This window comes from Odontesthes bonariensis, chromosome 22 (assembly GCF_027942865.1).
Source record: "Odontesthes bonariensis isolate fOdoBon6 chromosome 22, fOdoBon6.hap1, whole genome shotgun sequence".
NCBI lineage: Eukaryota > Metazoa > Chordata > Actinopteri > Atheriniformes > Atherinopsidae > Odontesthes > Odontesthes bonariensis.
Window position 1 is genome coordinate 19060861 of NC_134527.1, and position 26026 is coordinate 19086886.

Below are 26026 nucleotides of genomic sequence, written 5' to 3' on the forward strand. Positions count from 1 at the left end.
ATATTCAATTTCTACAGAGAACTTCAGCACACTAAATGGCTTTTTAACTCTCCCAGAATGTTTCATTCCATGTGGCTTCAGGTCAGCAAATCATCAAATGGTCTTGAATCTATTCAGAACCACTCTATTACAGTGAAATATTTTCTTTGCCCCTATTTCTGACAGACTTATATCTGTATAAACCTCATGCAGTGCATGGATTCTACACAATGTACTGCTTTACAGGAGGAAATAACAAGAGCTGCACTGAACTGAGTCAATCAATTAATCGCTTAGACATGCTATCGCTTAAGCTTTTATTTTTTATTTGATTTTGTATACAGTGAGAGATTACAATCACAATGACTGCCTAGTGAAAGGAGGCTTCTGGTGAAAGGTGCAGGGAGATTGTTATTGGCGTGCACAGTGCCTTTAGGGTCCTCAGCATGCCAACACAAGTATTATGTTGAAGATGTTGACCAACCTCCAGTAAGGAGTCTACCTCTTTACCTGAGGCAACATCATCATTCATATCTGTTGTCAGATTGTCAACATTAAAACTACAGGTGACAATGGACTGCAGGGAGTTCCTAACAAGACGGAACATTACAGCAACACCTCAACATCGATATCAAGCAAAACTCACACAAGCATAGTATTTGAGTACTTGAACAAACAGACGCTAGGGGGAAGTGCTGCTTGTGGTGGATCAGGAGAGCGTCCTGGCTTTATCATTGAATTGGACTTGATAGTTTAAAACTATTTGAAACACCCATCCTGTGTCCTCTAAATCTATCATGACCTATTAAAGTCAATCCAAAGTTTTTTGCGGGTCAGTGCAACTGCAGATAATGATTGATGATGCAGCAAGAAAAACACACGCGAAGGGTTGTGAGTAATCCGCAAATAGAACAATGTCGCCCCCTCTTGTTTAACTTTGTCAATTACAAGCCTTTGACTTTCAGAGGGCAGATGCCCATTTAATTTCTGTGTTTAGAGTAAATTGAATTGTTTTTCATTGGCTTTTGTGTTTCATTTTCCCCTTGTATATTGTGTATAAAGAAATTAAGTCAGAACACTGGAAATGATCTTCCAAAAAGCAGGGTCCACCTCAAACATCTATGCTATCACTATCATCAATAATTGTCACAAATATTGATAAGCCAGACATGTCAGAGGTGATATTTTTTCTGCAGAATGAACACTTGCTGCTTTTTATGATTTCAACACCTGTCGGTGATAAATTTTTTTAATGTAAAGATGTAATGGAGAATTTTCAGACAGATCCCAGACAGATAACATAGTCTATTGTAGCATTTTGCTGCCACTTGGGGGCAGTCTCAGAAATAAGCAGAATAATATGATGTAGTGGTGTTGTTGGTCCTAAGGTTTTGTTCTGCTACGGAAAGTAGCAGTAGTAGTCAAAGTAGACAAGGATCTGCCTTGTGTTGAAGTGAAACTAGTTGTTAAATTACTGACGGATGTCCAGTGCAGCTGCTGTCTGTACTTTTCACCCCTCCTTCTTAATTCTTTTTTTTTTTAATACTTCATCCTCTTTGTGATGAAATTGGTTGTTGTTTGTTCCAGACATAAAATACACAGACACTGCACTAGCGCAGGCAGCATTCACATGGACACAATATTTTAGTATTCCTGGATATCAGTACTGCAGTTGATAGAGTCTACCACAACATATTACCCCACACACTGGAAAACTGGGTGAGACTTTCTGCCACAGCGTTAAACTGATTTGAATCTTACTTAAAAGACAGAGACTACTTTGTGTCTATAGGTAATCACACATCTGATCGGACAAAAACTGCTTGTGGAGTTCCTCTGGGTTAAATTCTTGGCACTCTTTTATTCAAGATTCTCATGCTCCCACTGGCTCAGATTATGCAAATAAATAAGATAAGCTTCCACAATTTTGCGGACAACACACAAATCTACATTAGCAAATTGCACAGGGATTATAATCCTTTACAAACGCTTTGAACAAATAAACACCTGGATGATCCAGAATCTCTTTCAGATAGAAAAAGACAACAGGTCTTTAGCTAAGGACAAACAGTTAGAAATCTGTGTTTAAATTTAGTCTGTAATTTTGAAAACCACAATATAAGTAAGCCATTGTGTACTCAGACCTGAACTTTAACAGCAATATCAAGTCAACTATGAAGTCAGCCTATTTTCACCTGAAGAATATTTCAATGATTGAAGGACTGATATGTCCTATATGAGTGATTTAGAAAAAGCTGTTCCATGCATTGTTTTTAGTAGACTGGAGTACTGTAACAGTGTATTTACTGGTCTGTCAAACGATCAATAAGACAGCTGCAGCTGACTCTAAATGTTGCTGCACTGCAAAAGGCCAGCTATCAAAAACAAGAAAAAAAAGTACAAAAATTAGGTGTATTTTGCTTAAAAATAGCAAAATTATCTGCCAATGGAACAAGAAAATGTTGCTTGTCTAATCTAATCTCAATTAACCCACAAATACCTTAGAATTAGTGATTTTAACTAATAACAAGTACATTTTTTTTTTATTCTAATAAAATACACGTGGCCTATTTTGTCAAAATATTGTAAAATATTCTTGAGTTAAGTAAATGCTAGAGCCATTATCTTGACATAGTGGTATGCACTGGGCCTTATATTTCTTGAAACCAGCTTTGAAACTGTTGATATTCTAGCTTCAAGCATGTACTTACTCAAAACAGGTCATAACATCTCAGTAACAAGCTGTAATATCTTATTTAGATGATTAAGGACAGAAACACTTCAAACAAGTGAAACAGTCTAACATGAAAACTGCTTACTGAGAAGAACTATCTTATTGGACAAAAAAATAAGCATATATCCCTTTGATCTAAGATATTTCTTTTTTACTTAGATTTCACTTTTTGCAGTGTGCTGCTCGAGTCCTTAGTAAGTCCAGAAAGGTCACTCCAGTCCTCAGGTTTCTACAGTGGCTGTTTGTATATGCATCTTTTGATGGTTTTGAGCAGACTACATCTCAGATCTTCTGGTATGTTTCCAACCTTCAAGTCATCTTATTGGCCCGATGGGTCCATCTTATTGTAAGAACCCATACGCTATACCACATTGGGACCTTTGTTGTGTTTATCACAGCCTTGTTGCCAGTTGGACTAGTTTTACTACGGTGATATGGCAACAATGCATCTTTGTTCCCTAAGGGGACCAGAAACGGAGCTGGTTGTTGCAAAAGCAGTTCAACATCACGGAAAATCTCAAAATTACACATGATGCACAAATAATCACGTGTTAATTTTACATCACACATCAGGTGTTGACAGGGTGTGTCATTGTTCCCACACAGTTGTCTGCTTTGTGATGAGCTGTTAGGAGAAGCAACATTGATGAAGAAATAATTAGAATATCCAGATATGCCTGATGATACAACCTCTGAGAGAATTAGGTCTAATTTTGACTAGTTTTGTATAGAATTAAACTATGAGACATAATTCAACAGGTAGCCATAGTCTTTTATCCGCTGCCATAATGAAAACATTCCCCAGACATTCTCAGCTCGTAAGAAAATCACAATATGGAGCTGCAGACAATGGCAGTAGCTCGTGCTACTTACCTTGTTCTGTCAACTCCAAAGCTGCTGGCTCAAGGCTGCGGCATGATGGTCCATACAGACGGATGGCGTGTACAGATTCTGTATGCTAATTGTGGTCTACTTCCATGACAAGTTCAAGTGCACTAAACAAAGATGAAGTTTCAGCTGAAATTGCAAAATACAAAAGCATTACAAAATGTTTGACTCACTATATAGTGGACATTATACTGAACAAGTGGACAGTTTGAAATAAAGCACAGGTTTGAACAAGACTGCTTAATAATAACCTTTTCCTCTCACTTCTTCTGCTTTCTGTGCACCCTCAGTTTGTTGGAATTCATTTTTTTCACCAGAAATATACTGTCGTACTGTGTACATTAATATATGTGAGGGCCTTTTCTCTTCTTTCAGTAGACCTATCACATGGACGAACAGTTGATAGACAATTTCGAGTTGGAATTGAACAGCTTCATTGTTTTGTACAAAAAGATGCACATCATTCCTTATGATTACTCTCTGTTTTTCCCAGCTTGTTCTACTTTTGTGTACCATGTATTCTGTTTTTTCCACGTCATTGCCTGGGACAGGAACCTTAGAGTATGTGCAGTAGGAGCTTGGACCCATTTTAGTAAAGTTCAGCGTATACATGCAGTAATGACCCCAACCGCTTATGTAGGTGTATACGTCTGATTTAGAGAGCTTTGATTGTGTATCATTTCAGCCAGACTAACATGTTTACATGTATTTCAAAAATCTGGTTTTGGTCAGACTAGCAAAACTTTTTTTTTTCATGTAATGCAAACAGGCTCAGTGGAAGTGTTATCTAGTCTTTCATCTGAATTTATGAAGGGTGTGCATCTTGTAAAGAAACCTCTGTATTTGCTGTTTTCAAATGTTCTCTTTATAAAAGTCTAGGGTGATGATATGACTACCTCCTTGAAAGTGTTCTTCACTTGGCTTGATGTTGTGATGGAAAGGAACTTTATTGCATCTTAAGGATGTCTTGTTTCACTTGTCCAGAGATGTACTTTAATTGTATATAACGGGTGTAAAACAACTTCAAAATGCCAAATTATCTCCAGAACTTTTAACCACTTATTGGAAGAAGATATATGTAAATGTGAAAAAGGAATAGCTGATATGTTTTCATGAAACATCCTATGCATTAATTCAATTAGCTCTTGAAAAAGATTTCGAATGGGGTTTTAAATATCAAAGAGCTTCATGAGTAATCTCTGAGAGTCTTGACTTCAAGCTCAGATTCATTATATAACAGTAGTTTGACTTATTTTTATCTCTGTTAACAGCTAAATAATTAAAAATTGTGCAAGTATACATCTGTGTTGTCCATGGCCACATGTGTCTGAGTAAAAACACACAACAGCAGTTATCCGTAGATATCATTATACAAGATACTAGTGATAGTACCATTTCTTGTCATATCATATACCCAGTCATAAACATGGGTATAAAAGTTTGAAAACTCAGTCATTTGATTTAGCAATTAATTTGTCTACATAAGTTATGAAGACTTGCATGTTTGTTCTTAAGGTAAAACGGTCTGTACTAAACATAACTCCTGAGCCTGCGCTGTCACTCCTACAGACCAACAGCGCCCTCAGTAGGTGGACAGGTGTGTTGCAGCCGAGCTGAAGGTAACACCCGTCCCCATAGAGACAGGCTCCTACAACAGGGCTCCTCGGGCACCGTTACACCAGCTACACCTATGTCAGAGGAGATGACAGCTCCACTATGAGACACCCGGCTTTTGGACTTTTATAATTTCCTCGAAAACCGACTTCCGAATGGTTGGCAGTCAGGTTTTTTATTATTGGATTAACGACCATCAGCCGCCAGTCGCAGCGTTATCCTGACAGGCCAGAGATTTGTGTCGCTGGACAGGGAGGAGTCTCTGTTATTCCACCGTTAGCAGAAGCCAGGCCAGCATGTCGGCGTTTTAACAACACACACGTCCAAAAGCTGAAGCTGCCAGAGGACCCCAATGTGCTCTTAGAAGTGAGTCTTTGTTATATTTGCTGTCCTAAATTTTGAGATCTGTATGCGCGCAGTTTAGCTAGCTGACCCACCGTCAATACAGTGAACTGGTCGGTGCTAGGTTAACGTTAGGTCAGACATGACAAGCCTGGACTAGTTAGAAAAGAACAAATAACGACTGTCAGATTTGCTCATTTGTCCAGTCATAGCGGGTTAGTTATAAAGCTATATCGCTTTTGTTTAAGTCCTAAAGTGCAGCTACAAGCCAGCACACATCATCAGCTGATGATAATGAAAGTAAATGGTGTTTGTGTGGGATTTAAACGTGTATATATGGAGGTGACGTGTGAGTCATAATGACTGACAGCAGGGACACGCACGGTTCTAGCAGGTCAAACGAGGTGAATCCATGTGTTGTGTTTCTAATCATCACCAAAGCAAGGGAGCCAGGGCCTGCTTGTTTTGTTCTTAATATCGATGATGTAATGCTGTTTGCTTCCACTAGTAGTTATATCTTTGTGTATCTCTGTGCAGGATGGATGTGAGTGCTGGCAGGAACAGCACCTGGAGGGGAGCAGCAGCAGCAGCAGATGATGATGATGGAGGAGGAGGAGGAGGAGGAGGAGGAGGAGGAGGAGGAGGAAGCATGGAGGCTCAGGTTGTACCGCTCGAGCTCTATGATTCTGCACGAGCCAAAATAGACGCAAATCTCTGCTGGTTATTTGCCAAAGCCTATGGTATAGGTAAGGCTTTCTCAGGAGCTCTCCTTGCATGACTGAGACAGTTTTAGATACCTCTATAACATATAACAATCATTAGATGAACCAAAACTGATTTGTGCACATACATTTATGTTGCTTTTGAATTGGAAAAAAATGCCACACATTGCATCATACTCAGATGGACCAGATCAACTTGTAAGAGAAGAATTAGTTTGAGCAGACTACTGACAACAGCTGTTCAAGTAAAGGCCCGGATACAATTCTGTGTCTGCTCCACAGTGGTGATTGGACAGACCCCTAAAACACACGTCTACTTGTAACTTTTATGGGCCGCATCGTTTAAAATATGTGAAACGTTTGTTTGTGTTCTTTGTTGGTTCTTGGTCTCAGGTGTGATGGAGGCTATTGTGGCAAGGAAGAGTGTATCAAACCAAGAGTTTAAAAGGATGGATTAGTACCAGATAATGTTGTTGGAGGTCTAGCTTTTAGTTTCAAAGATCTGAAATGGAGCTGATCAAAGCAACACTTAATTATCATGCATCTCGGTTCTTTGCTGTTTTTGGCGGTGAGCTTTTGACGCCTGGTTTACATAATCTTTCATCTAATTAGCTTCAGTGTCATAGTGTCATCCACAGGGTTCTGTTTTGTTAGCTTTTTTTATAGGACTTTACGTACGTCTGTCTGCATTGGTTTAATACCCACATTCCTTAACTTTGCAGGGCAGCTGACATTGATGCAGACGGATACCGTAAACCACTCGCATCCTTATGCATCTTGCCTGAGGATCAGTTTAGTTAGTAGATGACTAACTTAGTCAACGACAGTTAATATTCGCTCATTAACGTTGTTTGTTGTTTTATTGCTGTGTGGAGTTCTGCTCCTCTCTCAAAAGATTGATGTTTTAAATCTTAAAAGTATATTACTTCAGCCACCTTGCGGCTATCTAGGTTTCAACTTTCTGGTTGGCTGGAGCCTTAATTTGTGGAGTCTCCATTCTTTGCTGGGTGCTCTAGATTCCACCCGCAGTCCAAATACATTCATGCTAGATTTGTTGGTGACTCTCGGTTGGCCCTAAGTGTGGGCGTACATGTATGTCTCTGTGTTATCTCAACGCTGACTTATCCACAGTGTACCCTGACACAATCACCAGTGTCACCACCTGGGACCCTTTAAAGGATGAGAAGAGTATAGCTGATGGATTAGATTGTCTTAAAAACAGAAAAGACCATGTTTAGCCTTTGTCTAAAAATACAAAAAGGGTGTATTGAAACTGAAATGAAAGTATCCTAACCCTCGCCATTAAATGCAAACTTACTTTTGGAGGAAAAGGATTTTCACACCATGACAACAGCACAGAACTCGAGGCCTTCAGACTTGTGAGAAAAAAATTTAGAGTGACATTGTGATTTACACATAGGTCAGTAGCCTTGCCAGCTTTGATGAGGTCTGTTTGCGGACATTTACAGTGATTGCTCCACATCGCCAGGCTGTAAGTAAATGTCTGGAAATGACTCCTTGAATGTGGGTTTTTGTGTCACTCAGTGGCTGCTCTCTAAGGGTTGTTAGCACGAGGTCATCAGTGCTGTTCATGCAGCTCTGCAAGTCTGTGTGTCTTTGTTATCAGCGTGACAATGAGGCATTTGGAAGGACATACTGAGGCAGACCTTTGGTTATGGAAGACTCATTGTTACCACATCCGTTTTATGAGTCAGATATACTGTGGCGGAAATGGTCCTCTCTGCTCCCTGCAGTGCTGTCTTCCACGTTGCATTGGATGACTAAGGAAATTGACATTAAGATGGGTGCAAAACCCTGAAATTCAAGGCTTGTGAATGAAGAATGCTGTGTGCTTTTTCCAACTATGTTAAATCACATTCACAGACGCGTCTTATTTTTCAAATCAAAGATCCAACTTTAGCAACCATAACAGCATAACATAGCATAAGCATTTTTTGTTTGTTTGAGGAATCTTGGTCTCTGTTTTGCAGGTTAAATCTTTGCCTCGCTGTTACTCAACGCTGTGTTGTTCAAGGCCAGAGATCAGCCGCCCATAATAAATACCAAACCATCACCTTGCCAAACGTCCTGCCTTTCTTAATCTGATCCACTCCTGCTTACCTTAGAGGGCCAGGGACACCAAAGAGCATTTTAATCAACAAACGCATTTCTAGCTCTCACTATACAACAATAGATGGTACCAGTGTCACAGTTGGTTCTTTGCGATTGTTATAAGCATCACTAGCTCTTACAACATCTATTAAGTACGCTTGATTAACTTAGTTTTTAAATACTAATACTAATACTCATGTAACACAATTCACTCCAGTTCTTGGATACTTACAGCATATTTGTCTTTTATGTACAAAACGGAGCTTGTTGCGAGGAGCTAACGTGCAGGCTCTGCATGCATAATACCCAACAAAAGGGGAAGAAGATTAACAACAAATTAAAAAAAAAAAGAAGGAAATATGCTGCTAGTTGTATGAAAATACTATCATGACATTTTGAAGAAAGAATAGTATCAAACCAACTAATATTTAACCCCCAAATCACCTATCTGTTATTAACCGCGATCATGTCTGCACATTCCTTTTCACCTGTATGAAAGCAGCCGGATGAAACTACGAGACGTATGTTTCCAAATTGTTTTCCACTGCTTGAAACAGTCGATTGATTGATTGACAGACTTTTATGTCTTTTAATGACGTGATTTTGCTGTGGACATGCGTATTTGCCATGTGCAGTGCAAAGACTAAGACGAAGATTTGTTCCTCTAATTCCAACAAGTGGATATTATTTTTTTTATACAGTTTATGTGAATTGATAGATAGATACTTATTGGGCTAATGCTATAAACTGAATTGTCATTTTTTCGGAATCATCTCTTATGAGGGAAATGGTATTACCGTGGCTCTCTAGCATTATAAGGAAACCTGCCATTACTGAATGTACCTGTTTGCAGCAGAAACACAGGATTTAGCCATGTCACTGTGGATTGGTCACATCGTGTCTGATACACATTCTGTTTATACCAGTCTTTTCTTATCAGAAGTGGTGCATCGTTAGTCAAGCCTGGTTATCTTTATGATGCCCCTAAAGTCATGTTGTGCTCTCAAATCTTATCAAACACTGACTCTGAGTTATCTTCATGAAATCGCATAGTATCAAAGTGCTAAAGCAGATTGAAAATTCAGGTTTAGCCATTAAATGCTTTGGTCAACAGAATGTGATATTGTAAGACAGATAACTGACTGGAGCTACTTCTGTATATCAGAAGTTATCCGCTCCGAGCAATGTGATAATGAATTGAGTCTCCGTCTTGAAAATCTAGCAAACGGCGGTAGCAATTTAAATACAAGGAACCGTGCTTAATTTGATTGAAATATGCACGCACACATACACACACACACACACACACACACACACACACACACCGTCACTGTGTATGACAGAAGAACCAAAACACTGTTAATAGATTAGACTTTAAACACACAAACACAGCAGTGCAGCAAAGTCTGTGTTCTCCTTGTCAGCAAAGTCTGTCACATGTTTAAGTGTTTAATGGGATTGGACCTGAGGGCTCGCTTCTTGTTCAACGCAGCCTGTTTGTTTAGACTCATGACATGTTTATGAATGGCCACTGGCGAGACACTGAAAGCTGTTCTCAGGGTTTTGCAGGAAACGAGAGAAAAAGCTTTATTTTTTAGGTACAAAATTTCTTTCCTTTTGTTTTCTCAACATTTTTTTTACGCAGTAATCGTATCATTTAATGCAAGAATGCAGCTGTGCCCTTTAAATCTAGCATAAGCACACTTTAGTTTGTGTTAGTGCATATTATCTATATGTGAAATTTCTGCAGAGCCATATTGAAAGCTTAAGATGGGTTAAACGTGAGCAACTGACACATTGGCCTCGGATTTTTCATTATTTATGCAGGGTGAGACGCTGAGGTGTTCCTATCAGCGTAAAGGCCGTGTGTTCTCAATACACAGTCTCAGGGAGGCTTTCTATTGTGCTGTCTTATTGGACGGAAGAGTTGCAGAGTCTGACAGCCAGATCTCTGCTGGTCAATGTGTCCTAGTGTCAAAAAGAATCAGAACAAAGACCACACACACACACACACACACACACACACACACACACACACACACATACCCCTTGTTAATTCCCCTCTCACACTCTCACACATTCTCACCAGGGGAAGCTTTAATGCTCGCTTCAGGTGGATAATAGATATCTAAGGAGTATTAGCAACTAGGATTAGAGAACAGTCCCTGCCTCCCCCCACGACTCCTGATGTCAAGAACCATAAACTGATCCAGTGAGCAGGAGATGGGACAGCATCCCAGCCCCCACCTCCAGCCACGCTGGCACTCCCCTTCACCATCTCCACAGCAACCAGAAAGGAGGAGGGAGTCTTCTCGGACAGCTAAGGCTATGGAAGCGTCAGGGCACAGAGAGTGATGAAAGAGGCAAGAGCCAAAAAAGATAGATGAAAACGGATCTGATGCCGTGCACCACGAGTATTTTCATACACGATCTGTATTCTTGCGAGCTCCACTGGCAGAGAGTGAGCCTGTAACTGTATGTAGACTGTGCCAAGCACACAGTCTGTTGTGAAAGGCACAGCTGAGGTCTTCACAGTGAGCTGCAGTTTCTACCAAAGAATGCTGTGTGTGTGTTTTCCTCCAATTGGTGCCTCATTGTCTGTTGATCTCTGTCAGCACAGCCTGTAATGTGAAGCAAAATGAGAAAATTGCTTGTGTTAACAGCGCTTTAAAGCTTTCAAAGCAGTTAGATATTGATTAGATAACACAGTAGTATACTGTAGTTATTTACATTCTCTTCTTAATCGTTTGATTTTAGTCTCCATTTCACTTTCTTGCCTCGTTGATTTTATTTATGATTTTTTGATGTTGTTGTTGTTGAGATGTGAAAAAGTGTGACTTGATAGACATGCAGTCAGTTCGGGTGTAACCTGTGTTATGAAATGAAATCTTTAAGACCTTCTGTTGCATTATGAAACTGTGTGTGATGAGCTGCAGTTTTAAGGCAAAACTGAACAAGAAAGCAGCCCATTACAACTTAACGGGTGTCTGTTTGTGCGACTGCCTTTAAGGCTTGCTTTGTTAAATTGGTCCTTTGACACGTTTCGCGTGATACTTTCTGCTGAGAGATAGATGAAAAGATTGATAACTTCCTCTTAATTTGAAGTTAGAGCCTGAGGTCAAAAGCTTAGCTTCGCATAAAGACAAAAAAAAAACAAGCTTTAACAATGTACCTGTGATATATCCTGTGACAAGAAAAGAAAAAATATCAAAGCAACTCTACATTATACAATGTAATGTACTGGAGGGCTTTCTTTGTCCTGATAGAGATCATAAAAGCCAATGAAAGTTACTATACCTTGCAAATACTCCAGTAATGATTAATTAGATAAGATCTATGTGTCATTAGACAACTTGAGAGATTCATGTTGACAGATTTTTCAAGCTTTGGATGGAGGCATTATAACTTTTTCCTTCTCCTTTTAGTCCCATTGCCAATCTAAGCCAACCACCTTCTGTCTCATGTTTCATATTTAATGGACAGATATGAGAGTCATATCGACCCCCTCATCTTACTCTCTGTAAGGAATAATATCTTAATGTTAAAATCTAATCAATCCTCACTGGTATGATTTACTTTGGGCCACTAGATTTATGCCGAGCTAAAATGATCTTCCTTTTAGTGCTAATTCTGTGGCATTACATCTACCTTACCAGCTGCAAACTCCGTCAGATAGTTTCCTGGTATCTTGTTTGTTTCTTCCACCTCCTGCTTAAATTTATACAGAACATGCTGGAAGCTCAATGTAGAGAGAGCTGCTGGCCTTAACTCTGGATTAACATGTCTGAGGCATTTAAAAATAGCTTGTTCATGTCTGTGTCCACGAGCAGGAAAACACCAACCTCGCAGGGACAACTCCATCAGCTTAAGTATAACTACTAAGTCGTGTTAGCTCATTGACTTAAAGCCGCCGTTCTACCTCTGACTTTGTCTCACTGCTGTGCTGCTACACTGGTGTACCCTTATAGCCTGCACAGTGGGAGCTCCTCTGTTATGTAACATGATGAGACGTTAGTGGTCACGTGCTTGCATAAGAATAGTCTGAGAGTGGATGCATGGCGTGATTTGTGAGTTTATACAAATGCAATGAGTAAAAAAAAGTCACCTGCTGATGCTCTATCTCTGATTCAGCAGACCGTAAACTGTTCATTAATGTGTGCGTGTCATCGTTAATTTTTCCAGATCAAATCCCTGCAGATCTGCGAGACCCATTCTACACGGACCAGTATGACCAGGAGCACATCAAGCCCCCCATCATTCGCCTGCTGTTGTCCGGAGAGCTCTACTGCCGTGTGTGCGGGCTCATCCTTCCCACCGAGCAGGCTGCTACACTCCAAAGCCACCAGTCTGTCATCCAAGCCCTCTCCAGGAAAGGCATCTATGTCCTGGAGACCAACGGCACACCTGTTTCTGATCTGGATCTCAGCTCGTTTCCCATCAAAATGGTCAGCAGTTCCTTATGTCTGGTTGGATACTAGCAATAACACAATTTTAAGACCAAGCAACTGTAGTATATATTGACAAATATGTTAGCCAGAGTGGTTAAGGTAGAGTGCCAGGTGGTACTGTTGTTTTTTTTTTTTTTTTACCTGCAGTTGTCAAGTGAGTATCAATCGATGTTTAGGAAGGAGTAGTTTACTCCCAACAAACTACACACATTCATACCTGAAAGATGCGGCTCAGTGTAATTTCAGAGCTCGCCATAAACAAAAGGCAATGACGGCAGTCTTGTTTTCCACACCCTTATTTATCTTTCATGGCTCAGACTCCGTGTGGCATAACTCTTTGCACTTCCAAGAAGCATAGCATATTAATCTTGCCTACACAGTCATAGCTTTCGCTCACAGTCCTTTGCTACCTTTAGAGTTCCCCGAGTGCTCGCAGAGTATTTTTTCTCTTATTCTGCCCCTTTGACTTGGAACACGCTCCAACGTGATCTAAAGCTGTCCAGTTTGATCCCATTAAGGAATTGTAAAAGTATTCCATGGAAAACAGAAAAGGAAACAGGTCTCTCTTTGAGATTTAAACTCAATGAGATTAGTCGTATAAATGCTTAGAATTTACATCCGATATTTTTAGATTCTGTGATAGCTGTAACAGCTGTAACTATTCGAAAACACTGTTGCTTTTTGTTTCCTGTACAGTGACTCTACCCACAAATAGGCATGTACTTTCAGCAAGGCTGTTTGGAGGGCCATTTGGAGTCTAATTGGCCAAAAGGCAAAAGTATAGATGTCTAAATTTATTTGAATTTTTGAGCAAGAAGAATATAGTGGAGTATTCAGCATCTAAAGAGCCTGGTAGTTCCCCCTGCAGTATAGGAAACCAAGTACAGAACAAAAAAGAATGAATATTGGATAGTCATTCAGAACAGGCATTTCAGCATGTCAACTTTATTTAAAATAACTGATTACATTGTCCCAAGAAGCCAAAATATTGAAATACTGCTTTAATGATTATTTATTAGTCGGGAAATGTTCATGTTGCCAAGGTGTAAAGGATATGCTTTCTGTAGAAGTGTAACCTACTGAACTGGCAACACACGCTTACCATCTGGTGATGAGCTCATTTGTTTTTTGCTTTCCAGAGCCAAATGTGAGCCTAGAGTGTCGGAATAAATAATGCACCAGTGGATGGGATGTTTTAGCAGGTTTTGGAGAGTGTAACTAAAATATTTATGAGGCAAAATGTGCAGCAGTTTTTATTTGATACGAACCCACTCTGCAGAGATGTTGATTGCATCGCGCGGGTGTGAAAGCACGGGATACCAGCTGGAAGAGTGTCGGTAAATGAGTGGGTTAATGCTCAAGTAGAGACTAAAGAGCTTTGTGACGATCATAACATGTACAGGTGTAATAGATATATACAAATATTAATGTTCTCATATTCAGCCGATTCGGCAAATGTAAAAAAAAAAGTTTAATTCAGGGCTGAAGTGTGTGTGTATCAAACTAGACACACACTAAACTTATATAGCTCACTTGTATAGGTAGAAAAAAGACACATACTGTAACTCTACAGATGACAAACATGAATGTCTCAAAAATTATGTCTCATCATAATATGGAGTGAGTCATTTTAACTTAATGCCTGTAAGATCCTTAAAGTGTTCACTGACACTCAAAATCTCTATCCTTCCAGAGTTCCCACATCCACCTCATTGATGCTCTGATGATGGGCTACGCAGTGGAGATGATGAGCATAGAGAAGGTGGTGTCCAGTGTAAAGCGCTTTTCAAACTTCAGTGCCTCTAAGGAGCTTCCTTATGACCTGGAAGATGCGATGATCTTCTGGATTAACAAGGTAATAGACACGCATTGGTGTCAGTTTTTTGGATTTGTGCACTCTTTGATCTGCACTGCTTTTCACTCCTTTTGTTGTTTTAGGTGAACATAAAGATGAGGGAGCTAACAGAAAAGGAGTGTAAAATGAAACAACACCTGTTAGAGTCACCCAGCCACCAGAAGGTAAAACATAAAGTCTTCCTGGCTCACACTCTTTTTGTATTTTGCTTGTCTCGTTATCTCGCTGTTTTAAAAAAGCTTGCTGTGTTGAATAGTGTCTTTGTCTGTTTCCCCTTTGGCTGTGATGTTAAAAGCATGTACAGTCATGTGAAAAAGAGAACACATTGTCTTTCAGCTCTAAGATTTTAGCAGCTTAGCCAGCAGCTAAAATCTCATCCTCAGTTGGTGCACTAACTGTCAGGTTGCTGGCTGTTGCTTGCATTGTAGTCCTTACATCGCCTTGTGATCAGAGATTTGTGGACCCCATATGTCCACGTCCAGCAGCTTCTTTAACTTTTGCCGAAGTTCATGCTCTGAAACTATAGTTCCCATAATTCAAATTCTTTGGTAAGTGTGTGATTGACTTACGGTAATTGAAAATACCTTACTGTCCTCATGGATAATTTTTCCTCGGCCATAGTGCTACGCTAGCTGTAGGACATTGTCTAAAGAAACAAAAAGAGTACACCAGGACATATAAGATGCAAAGAGAATATAAAAATAAGGTTCTAAAGCACACAAAAAAGTATAAAACACACTAAAAGTTAAAGGAAGGTTCTGGGGCTGTTTTCCCTTTTGTACTGCAGCCCTGAGATGTTCTAGGTATTAACTGGAAAAGCTGCATCTGACTGCACAAATGTTCAGGTCAATAAGACCAAAGCCTGTGCAGACCTTACCGTGCCATCCTGTAAATTTTTGTTAATAGTCCAGATACAGTACATCCTAATACATGTAGAATTGATATCAATGGTACACGGTCTCTATGTATATAGTGCTCTTTCAGTCTTGTCGACCAGTCAAAACTCTTTACACTACAGGATGCGTTCATGCATTCACACACACGTCCATGCAGCTCTTCTTCTTCTTCTCCAGTTGTAGCATTTTTCTCTATGACACATAATTGTTCTGCGATCAGATTCATGCATGAAAACTGCTTAGGTTGTGTTAAATTTAAAGTTCTTTGTAACACGTCTGTGTATTTGGATTTGATGGCATTCTGGCTCTTAGTATGAGCACAATTTTTGATATTTACAGACATCTCAGGCTTTTAATGTTCTGTTTGGCAACTTAAAACCGTCAGGACATTGTTGACTCACTTTTAGATGACAAGCTGTTTTAGTAAAAGTAAAAAAAAATTAGTTTTATTTATTAGGATATTTCTAAAATTGTCTTTGAAACTACCGTAAATGTATGACTAAATGTGTTTAGTCCAACCATTGTCCAGATCAGATCTCTCTCCTCTCTTGCAGGAGATAATCTGATTTCCTGTAGCTGTATACAACCCTTGACCTGTCTATTGCTCTTCCTTTGTTTGTATTCCCTATCCAAATCCTCCCCTTCGTGCTTCTTGGACAATAGTCTCCCTCCAAATGGTACTGGAAGCTTGTACCTGTAAGTCCAAATGCTTGCAATCTCCTGTGTATGTATGTGTGTGTGTCTGTGTGTTTCCGTTCTGTGTCAATGTGTGTGCCAGTTTCATTTTGGCCAGCACACTTACAGTAAGAGCTATAGCAAAAATAAAACTTTAAAAAGATTAAGAAGGAGAGCCCGACGTAAATTCAAACTATTTTTTTTATCAAGAATATTTTGACATATAAATGCAGCTGTCGGTATAGTGAAGCTGACACAGTGCCTTTTAGTGGCAAAAGAAGAAACATTTAGTGTATTAGGCTTGTTTCCATGCTTATTTCCTCTCATTTTGAAACCTTTAGCGATTTCTTTAACTGTCTCCTGCCTCTTCAAATCATCCACACAGAGGTGAAATGAACTACAAGGCACTTCAAACTCACATGTCAAATTCCGCATGTCCACTCATAGCTTGTCTCATTTCTTTATTAACTTTTTTCCCTCACCAGCCTGATTTATTGCATGCTCTGGCCCATTGCTTATTGGAGCCTGTGGAGTTCTCCCGTGTGGTAAAGTACTCATCATTGACCCTTTTCTTTATTTCATTCTCCCCTTTATTGTTTTTTTTTTTTTTTTTTGCTTTCATATCCACCAACCTCTTAACCCACTTTATTCTTAGATATACCTGAACACCACTGACATCCTCCCTAGTTTTTATGAATGAGGACACACACTGACGCGCCACAAGAAAAGCCAGATGCACAGGCACCACCTTTAAAACAAAAAGCTCCACCTGACCAGATCCGATACCAGACAGATAAAGGCCATGAAGCTGTAGAAAGCAGTTGCATGTATGTGCTCTGCAGTACGTCTGTTAAAGAGAGGCAGGGGATGATTTACAAAGTGAGAAATGTTGTTTGTGACTTGTGAGCATGTGGCTTGTTGCATTTGATCAGAGGATTTCGTGTACCCTGTTTAAACTTGAGACCTCTCTTGCTGTGCAGGTGCGTTACCGCAGAGATCACCTGTCTGGTCGAACGCTTCAGTACTTCCCAATGTTGGAAGACCTGTTGAAGGATGTGTGTGACGGTGCAGCTCTGCTTGCTGTGATCCACTTCTATTGCCCAGAAGTCATTAAACTGGAAGGTATGCTAACACAGGGCTTTTAGGGTTCTTACAGGAAATTGTTCAGGTCAGGTGAGGTCGTAGTGTACCGTTTAACCATTATTTCAATGAGCTTTAGCCTGACAATATTGAACAATGTTCACCTGCTTTTGGCAGATATCTGCCTGAAGGAGGTTCCTTCCATAACAGACAGCGTGTACAACGTCCAGATACTGAAAGAGTTTTCTAACGAGTACCTGGACAAATGCTTCCACCTGAAGCCTGAGGACCTGCTGTACGCTCCACCAGTATTAAAGGTGAGCCCAAAAACTAAAAGAACTTCCAATAACTTAGCTTGTCAAAATTATTTTAAAATGATTTCAAACTATCTTGAGTGTGAATAAAATAAAATAAATCTTGATTAGGAAGCTGATATTAGTTGATATCCAGCATATTACAGTTTATTTGAAACAACCGAGCTACTTTGCATTGCACATTCAAAGCACCACTATCCCGTAATTCTTCTGTAAAAGTTTCTCACTTAAATAAATGTTTTGTCATGGCTTTGTTTTTTTTGGCCCTGACTTTTTGTGTCTGCCTTGCAGAATAATGTCATGGTCTTCATTGCTGAACTTTTCTGGTGGTTTGAGAATGTGAAGCCAGACTTTGTGCAGCCAAGAGACCTTCAAGACGTCAAAGATGGTACAGCACATTTTCGGCTTTGATATATTTTAAAAAAACTTAAACTTTCAGTTTAGATTCAACAATTTCAAATTAAAACATGCAAAAAGTTTTGATGTCTTTTTAAGCCAGCGTTACTCCACATGTTTTCTTCCTTTTCTATGTTTGATATGCCCTTCTATAATTTTTGTAGTGAGACTGCTGCTGCAGGCTAAAAGTTCTCGGTCCTATGTACCCATCTCCAACGTCACCAAACGAAGTTTCATGTCCTCATCAAACTCAGCTGACATCTTGACCACATCTCCGAGCCCTGACCTGAGGTATCAAACTATAATTTAATTTTGAGAATTAGTTACAAGTGCTTATTTATTCACTTTTCTTTTTTCATTTAATTTGCTATTTGTCCTTTTGCGAGCTTAAAAGTTGTTTGTTATTTTTATTACCAGAGCCTTACTGCTAATCAAAACAGTTAATGCGGATCATCATATATGTGTCTGCACAAGCGCACATCTTTAGATTTTAAATTGACATTAGATTAGTGTAACTATAGATAAACAATGTTTTTTTAGGTTATTTTAGACGATCAATTAATATAGTTTAACTTAGCCTCTCTGTCTTTGTCTTCCAGCACCAAGCCAACTTCATCGAGCTCGTCTCACTCTTTACTCCCCCTGAGACAGAGACAACAGAAGGTGGCTGAGGAGGGCACTTTAGGTGACAAAATAGATATTTACTCAAATTCTGGTGCTGAGTTTGCTGCCCGAAGTAACAAATAATTCTAATATTTTTTACTTGCAAGGACGACAGCATCAGATTAGCTGCATTTATTCATTTTAAAGACGAAAGAGGCTGAGGAAAAGGGAAAGGAACTTATTTCTGAACACATATCAGGAGGAGTGTTTGAGAGGTGGCTCTGCTCCTGTGATCAAGTTAAATATTAAAAAGAAACAACAGAGGAAAGACTAAAAGCTTTGGGAACATTTTCATCTTCTATCTTAGTCTAACCGGACCTGACCTGTGTCCTTGTAGATTTCCTTTTTTGAATGTCCACCTCCAGCAAAAAAATCCTACACTAAAACTGGAATCCTTTAAATGGTACATTTATCCGTTTATTAATCGGTCAAATTAGTTCCTTTGTAAAATTATGGTTCTTGAAATCCGTCAGTACAAATTTTGCATATTTATGCTGAATATTTTCTTTGCACAGATTTGAGAAATAGGTCAAACTCTGTGACACCAACAGATGGGCAGCATCAGAGCTCCATATTGGCGAGGCCAGAGAGGAGGGCAAGGTGAGCCCAGGATTACAACCTTCCTGTACTGTCAGAAAAGTACTCAGTTTGACGTAGTTGCTTTGTAGTTCCTCACAGCTTGCTCATGTAACTCATATTCGTCTTCCTGTCCCATTACTTCATTTAGGCCTTTATCCCAGCCAGCGCCTTATGCCCTGCATTTTGCCACCGAAGAGGATTTAGACAGCATCAGCCTCGCTCGCTCCATTAGCAAAGACAGCTTAGCTTCTAACATCATGAGCATTACCCCTAAACACATGCTGGGTTCAGGTCTGCCTCAGCACAGACTCAGCGGTCAAAGCTTGCTTAGTCACATGCGCATCGAAGATGAAGAAGAAGAGATAGAGGAAGAAGAACTGGTCGCTGTTATTCACCCTTCTGCATTTTCTCGACATCGAATTAATAGTGACATGGAGCAGGACGACCTGGAAGTACAGAGTGCAACTTCATCCTCTAGGGTTTCAAGCACATGCTGTACTCCCCTTCATGACAATGGTCCCTTCAGTCTGGACCGGCAGGCAGACAGCTACTATCTGGAGCCTTTGATGCCTGCCGTTTCTAAGCCAGCCAAAGAGAAGAGCATCAGTCTGAACAAGCAGGAGGAAAGTGGCGAGAGTCGCTGCAGAGCAACAGCAGCTGCTAAGAAAGCAACTGCTGATATCCCAAGTACCTCCCAGAGGAAATCCTTTATGGTTGAGTCAAAGAGAAGTAGCAGTACACCCACACCTGCGGTAGAATCAGCATCTAGCTCTCTCAGGCCACTCACAGAGGGGTCAACAGGCATCTCTCAATCTGGGAAAAAAGAGTCCCAAGGTTTTTTCCTTCATTTGGCAGGGGATTTAGACCCCAGCAGTCCATCCCCCACTATGCTGGAGGCAGGACATGACTCAGACTCTGACATTGCAGACCTTGAAGAAGAGGAGGATGAGGAGGAGGATCAGTTGGAACTGACTAAAGAAGTGAGGACAGGGAGGGGAAAGTTTTTGCTGGAGGAGGACATGACTGAACCTGGAGAAGGAGAAGGTGAATCCGCCAAACTTAGAGAGGACTTGAAGGTGAGTGAGCGGGAGGATAAGGAAGATGTCAGCGGACGCTCCAGCCCTAGCCCTAGTACCGTATCATGGGCGAGCAGCTGTAGTGCTTCAGGCAGCGCAAGTGTCAAGATGACCAGCTTCGCAGAGAGAAAGCTTCTTAAACTTAGCCTCCGCGATGGATACTCGAGTACCAGCAGCTCCCAAAAGACCACACCAGATGGCTCTGAGATTGCCCCCCCCTGGCTAGGGAAAGAGCCATGCACTGTTTCGGGGAAGAACGTGATGGTTAGTCCTTCAATTGTGCCTTCAGAGCTGCTTCAACTTCACATGCGGCTGGAAGAGCAAAGGCGTGCGATCGAGTATCAAAAAAAGAAGATGGAGACCTTATCAGCCAGGCAGAGACTAAAGCTAGGGAAAGCTGCATTCTTGAACATTGTTAAGAAGGGTGGAGGGAAGAGTGACACTCTTCCTTTACCCCTGAAACACTCCCAGGAATCCTCCGGACTGGCTGCTGACAGGAGAAAAGCAAAGAACAAGTCCTGCCAGGATGATTCCTGTCTGGATGCTCTGAAAGGGCCTCGAGTGGAAGGGCTGATGAACAGAGACAACAAATGGAACACTCTGTCCCAGGACAATAACTCTGAACCTGATGTAAATGACTGCTCCCGCTCTATAGATCTACTCAACGAAGCTATTAGTTCTATTCAGCAGCAGATGATGCAGCTCTCCTTACAGCAAAACCTGCTAATGAAACAGAATGTGGTCTCACCTCCAGAACCTGTTCAAACCGGACCAAGCACAACCCCCAACACAACACAAACAGTGAAGAAATCCTCCATGGTGGAGTCAAAGAGAAGTACCAGTTCGCCCACGCCTGCGGTAGAGTCAGCATCGAGCTCTCTCAGGCCACTCACAGAAGGGTCAACAGGCCTCTCGCATCTCTCAATGTCCAGTAGTCCAGACTCCAAATCTTTTGCAGTTCACTTTGTAGATATCAGTGGCAGCAGTTCTGTTCCTGCTCGCCGCCCTCCGAAGCTTAGCTCCAGCCAACGCAGCAAAGCTTCAGAACGGAAACAGAAAATGGAAAACAGCATGGCAGCTTCTGTCAAGTCAAGCATCCCATCGGAAGATCGCACTTCTTCTCCAAGGGAAGGTGCTGACGAAGAACAGGGGACAGGAAGTGCTGTTGAGTGCTCCAAAATTGAGAGAAGCATTCAGAGAAATGCCCCCTTCAGAGTCCATGAAGGCATGGGAGAAGGTGGGGAATTCAAATCACAGGAGCCACTGGTTATTTCTGAGACATCTGCATCAGAATCTGCAGCACAAGATGCCGAACAACAGGAGAAAAAAGCTGGTGGGGATGAGAGTACCAGGGCCAGGGGTCAGCTGATTGAGGTTGACTTGTCAGAGTTTAATAATCCACTGGAGGAGGGTAGTGCAGACATTGCAGACTGCGCAGCAGAGGGCGAGCAGAAGAACGCGTTGGGCTTCTTCTTTAAGGTAAAGTTATTATGTTTGCATTTTTTTAATCTTTTTGTGTAAATTGCGACGTGACACATCACGGTTATCTTTTATCTTCCAGGATGATGAGAAGGCAGAAGATGAGATGGCGAAACGTCGTGCAGCCTTCCTCCAGAAACGGCTGCGCAAAGCTGAAGAAGCTAGATTACGTAAGCTGCAGCAAGAAGCAGAGAGCGAGCTCAAACGTGACGAAGCTCGGTATGTTTCCACACCAACTTGCACACAAATAACAGTAAAGAAGGGGTATAAAAGGGAAAGTATTAACTCATTCTGTTTGTTCAAGACGTAAGGCGGAGGAGGAGCGTGTTCGTAAAGAGGAAGAGAAGGCGCGCCGAGAGCTAATTAAACAGGAATACCTGCGGAGGAAGCAGGAAGCCCTGATGGAAGAGCAGGGTATGGCGAAGCCTCGAACAAGGACTAAACCCCGCAAGAATAGGCCTAAATCACTGCACCGTGAAGAGTACAACAGCCTCTCTAAAGGATCCACCACACGTAAAAACATCAGTTTTCTTTCTAACCGTCGGTTTAGAATCATGCGTTTGTCTTCATTCCTCGTGTTCAATGTGTTGTGCATCTGTTGTCATCCTCTAAGTGTGTTCAATGTGTTGTGCATCTGTTGTCATCCTCTAAGTGTGTGCACATGTGTTGTGCAGGTAATTCTCTGAAGGTGTCCATGTTAATCAAAGCCCAGAGCTCAGCAGCAGGCTGCAGGGGAGGTGAACTTTCTAGCTTGCTTTGCATGATGTAGTATCAAGCATGCACAGCCATTGAAAATAATCTAAATAACAGACAACCATGGATTAATTACAGCAGTAGGAGGATCAGTCAGGTTTTTTTTAGCAGCTGTTTCCTTTTGTCCATTTATCATTTTGTTTGTGCTTTATATGCAAAGTCAAACAAGTAGTAACTGGAAATTTAGTGTAACTTGATGTCATCAATTAAGATCATTGCTTTTAATGACAATACAATAGATTGTGTGTTACTAAGTAACTGGTACCAAATCAAACTGTCTTGTTTTTTTAGCTGATCTGAGCTACAGTTATCGAGGATCTACTCTCTCCTTGGCGACTGAGGCAGACAGTGTCATCTCTGAGGGGGCAGAGTCAATCAGGTGAGAATTTCGGATTGGACATGCATAGATGAGAAGATACAGCTTGTGCATTCTCTTATCCTCGTTATCGGATTGACTTATTATCGTTTCCTCTAGGGCTGCCTCTGTGTGCTCTATTGAGTCATATCCTATGCTGAGCAGAGCATCCAGCAGGAACATGGAGCGAGACTGGGAGAACGGCTCCATAGCCTCTTCCATCACTTCAACTGAGTACAATGGTGAGTGGATGGGGGCTTTTATAGAAGAGACCATTATATCAGGATAGAAGTAGTGAGGGGATTATCACAGGGTAAAGGTGATCTCCCAGATGAACTTTGTAAGCATAAATCTGTCAACAAATAAATGCACTACTACCACGTAGAAATGACCTAATTGCTATCTTGCTCTATGATCTGCTGGATCCATAAAAATGTATAAGAAACAATTTGTGGTTTTGCAAGGGAGCTCGTTTTAAACCTGTTATTTGGTTGAGTCAAAAACGTCCTGGACTTCACCACTAACTTGCAGGGATAAGTCATAATGCGCCAGGCCGTGCTTTCAGGCCTAATTTTTTCTTACTTTAGACATGTGACAGCGGTATCGGTCCTCTCACCTAAATTGGCAGAAAAATAAATACGTTTACATATCCTACTCTAATCTTTTAAAAATGACACGCTCAGATTTCTCTTTTGTTCACCCTTTGTTAAAAAGGTCCTAAACTCTTCAAGGAGCCAAGTTCCAAATCCAACAAACCAATCATCATCAATGCCATCGCCCACTGCTGCCTGGCTGGGAAGGTTAATGAAATCCAAAAGAATGTTGTTCTTGAGGTAAGTTGTGATTTTTCGTTTAGTATATTTGTAGATATTTTACTTATAGAGCTGTGAGGGAACATTGTGTCTACCAAGGTGAACCAGGGTTTGTTTTTATGTATTTCTCTCAAGCTTAAAGAGACTGTTGTTTCTGTTTCCCAGGAGTTGGAAAAATGTGAGTCCAACCACCTGATCATCCTCTTCCGGGATGGTGGGTGCCAGTTCCGCGCCATTTACTCTTTTTCTCCGGACACTGAGGAGATCATCAAGTTCAGTGGCACGGGGCCACGAATCATCGGCCACAAGATGATCGACAAGCTCTACAAATACAGCTCGGACCGCAAGCAGTTCAACGTCATCCCCGCTAAGAGCGTGTCTGTGAGCGTGGACGCGCTGACCATCCACAATCACCTCTGGCAGGTCAAGAGACCAGGGAGTGCACGGAGGAAGTGAACAAGAGGGACATTGTAAGAGTTTCTGTTCTGTTAGCTACTGTTGGGCAGGACCCAAAAATCTTAGAGAAGGCTGACATGTTAGATGGTCTGTGGCAGTGCGAGTATACAGTATGGAACGCATACCAACTCGTTGTACTCTGTCCTTTTTATTTTGTTAGCTTTTTATTCTGCATGTCACACTTTAGTATTTGAATTTGTTTGTGTCTTACATCAGTCAAACACTACCGAGTCTTATGTAGCAGTGAAGAGGTTCAAATACGGCTGAACATACTACTGATACCGAGTGCACCTACAGGCAGGCAGTGACCAACAAGATGAAGTTGTTTAATGTTTGCTCAGTCAGCTTGGCACAAAAAGAGAAAAAAGAAAAAACCTTCCCTCTGTGATTATACCAGGCTGCACATACAAAGACTACTTCTGCTGCTGGTGCGTGCTTTTATGAAGACGGAGCTTCGAAGAGACATTTTTTTAATGTGCGTGTGGAACGGATGTTAATATGTGGTAATGTCCAATCTTGTTTTCTATTCAGTATGTTTGGGGATACGTTTGGTTCTTTGTTTTAGGGGAGAGCTGAAAGCACTGCTGGTGCATATGGGCCTGATTGAGTTTTCTTTCTCTATCATACTTTGAAACTTCTGTCATTCAACTGTGCTGTTTTTTAATTTATTATTATTGCGTCTAGTTCTTTGCTGCTGTTACGGTGGAAAACAAATAATGTTTTTACGGTAAAAGAAATTGTACTTGTATTTCTTGGACTACATTATACCATAGCAGTCATACCTGTTGTATTAACTACACACTTGTCTGAGATCCCTGACTGGCTCATACTGCTGAACTGAAACAACTGAGCAATGCCACTGAGCTGTACCGCTGCTCTCAAACTGCTCACCGGATTCTGGTGAGCTGTAAACTTTTATTGTAGCCCCTGTGGCTCAGCACTAGTATCTGCTGGTGCAGACTGATTTTCAGTGGCTTGTTTAATGTTTCGGGAAACTGCACAATACTTGATATTTGTTTGCTGCATTTTGTACATTTTTGAGTAGTATTTTTTTGTACGTGAACGTACAAGTTATGTTTACTAAAAAAAAGCTGGCACTATTTTGAGGTTTATTCTGTTACAGAGATATTATGTCTTATTTCACTGTTATATTTTATGTTTATTTATTTTAAAGAGATAATAAAATGCAACTAGGTACCTTTTCTTGCTAAAGTTGCTGACGCTTGCGTGTGTTCACTATCAGTTTCCTGCTGCTTAGTCTGCTGAGTAACTCTGGCTTATGCCTGGTGCTTTACACATTGAAAAAAAATACAAATAAAAAAAAAACAATATAAAGAACTAATGTAAAACATTTGAAATAGAGTAAAAATAACTATTCAGTCACAAAGATCATAGAATAGAAATATTTCCATTCACATGAAATTCTAAATTAGTATCAATCTCAGGTTTTAGAAAATGACAATAATGCTCCAGTGTGTGGATTTAATTCTTGAAAAGGCAGAATCTAGTTGCAGAATAAATGAGCGGGCTGCATTCGAGTAGTCACCGTAACTACCGAAAATAAACTGATATTTGTGCTCGGTGGTGAAGAAGTTGGCCAACAAACTTTAGGGTTTCAGAATTGCTCTGCAATAAAGGCAGAAAGACAGAAGTGCTACGATCAGTCATCAAGAATATTTAGATTCATTCACATCCAGATCACTAAATGCCAAATATTGCAAATTGCATAAAAAATTGTTTGCAACATTATGTTATGAGACTTCCAGCAGCACAAAGACAGTCGGGGGTTCATAGATAT

At 40.7% G+C, this 26026-nt stretch overlaps 1 protein-coding gene across 4 annotated transcripts; it reads left to right on the forward strand.

Annotated features, from left to right (window-relative positions):
- Positions 1 to 5183: 5183 nt before the first annotated feature.
- On the forward strand, positions 5184 to 25418 carry camsap1a (calmodulin regulated spectrin-associated protein 1a). 4 transcript variants are annotated; one of them, XM_075455664.1, is made up of 20 exons: positions 5184 to 5581; positions 6095 to 6303; positions 12574 to 12836; positions 14533 to 14694; positions 14778 to 14858; positions 16254 to 16286; positions 17246 to 17387; positions 17523 to 17662; positions 17951 to 18047; positions 18220 to 18346; positions 18655 to 18740; positions 19234 to 19318; positions 19446 to 21852; positions 21935 to 22071; positions 22157 to 22365; positions 22527 to 22589; positions 22897 to 22984; positions 23081 to 23202; positions 23675 to 23793; positions 23938 to 25418. In XM_075455664.1, the coding sequence occupies exons 2-20, from the start codon at positions 6096 to 6098 to the stop codon at positions 24226 to 24228; spliced, it is 4860 nt and encodes a 1619-aa protein (XP_075311779.1). In that variant the 5' UTR covers positions 5184 to 5581; position 6095; the 3' UTR covers positions 24229 to 25418. The 4 variants fall into 4 exon arrangements, with proteins under 4 accessions (XP_075311779.1, XP_075311781.1, XP_075311782.1 ...); XM_075455666.1 differs by lacking the exon at positions 16254 to 16286; XM_075455667.1 differs by lacking the exon at positions 22527 to 22589 and having other exon boundaries at positions 5185 to 5581.
- Positions 25419 to 26026: the final 608 nt, after the last annotated feature.

Coding starts and splice junctions, on each gene's coding strand:
- camsap1a (XM_075455664.1), top strand. CDS start 6,096: ATGGATGTGAGTGCTGGCAGGAACAGCACCTGGAGGGGAGCAGCAGCA. Junction 21,853..21,934: donor CGTTGGGCTTCTTCTTTAAG/GTAAAGTTATTA, acceptor TTTATCTTCCAG/GATGATGAGAAGGCAGAAGA. Junction 22,072..22,156: donor CTCAAACGTGACGAAGCTCG/GTATGTTTCCAC, acceptor TGTTTGTTCAAG/ACGTAAGGCGGAGGAGGAGC.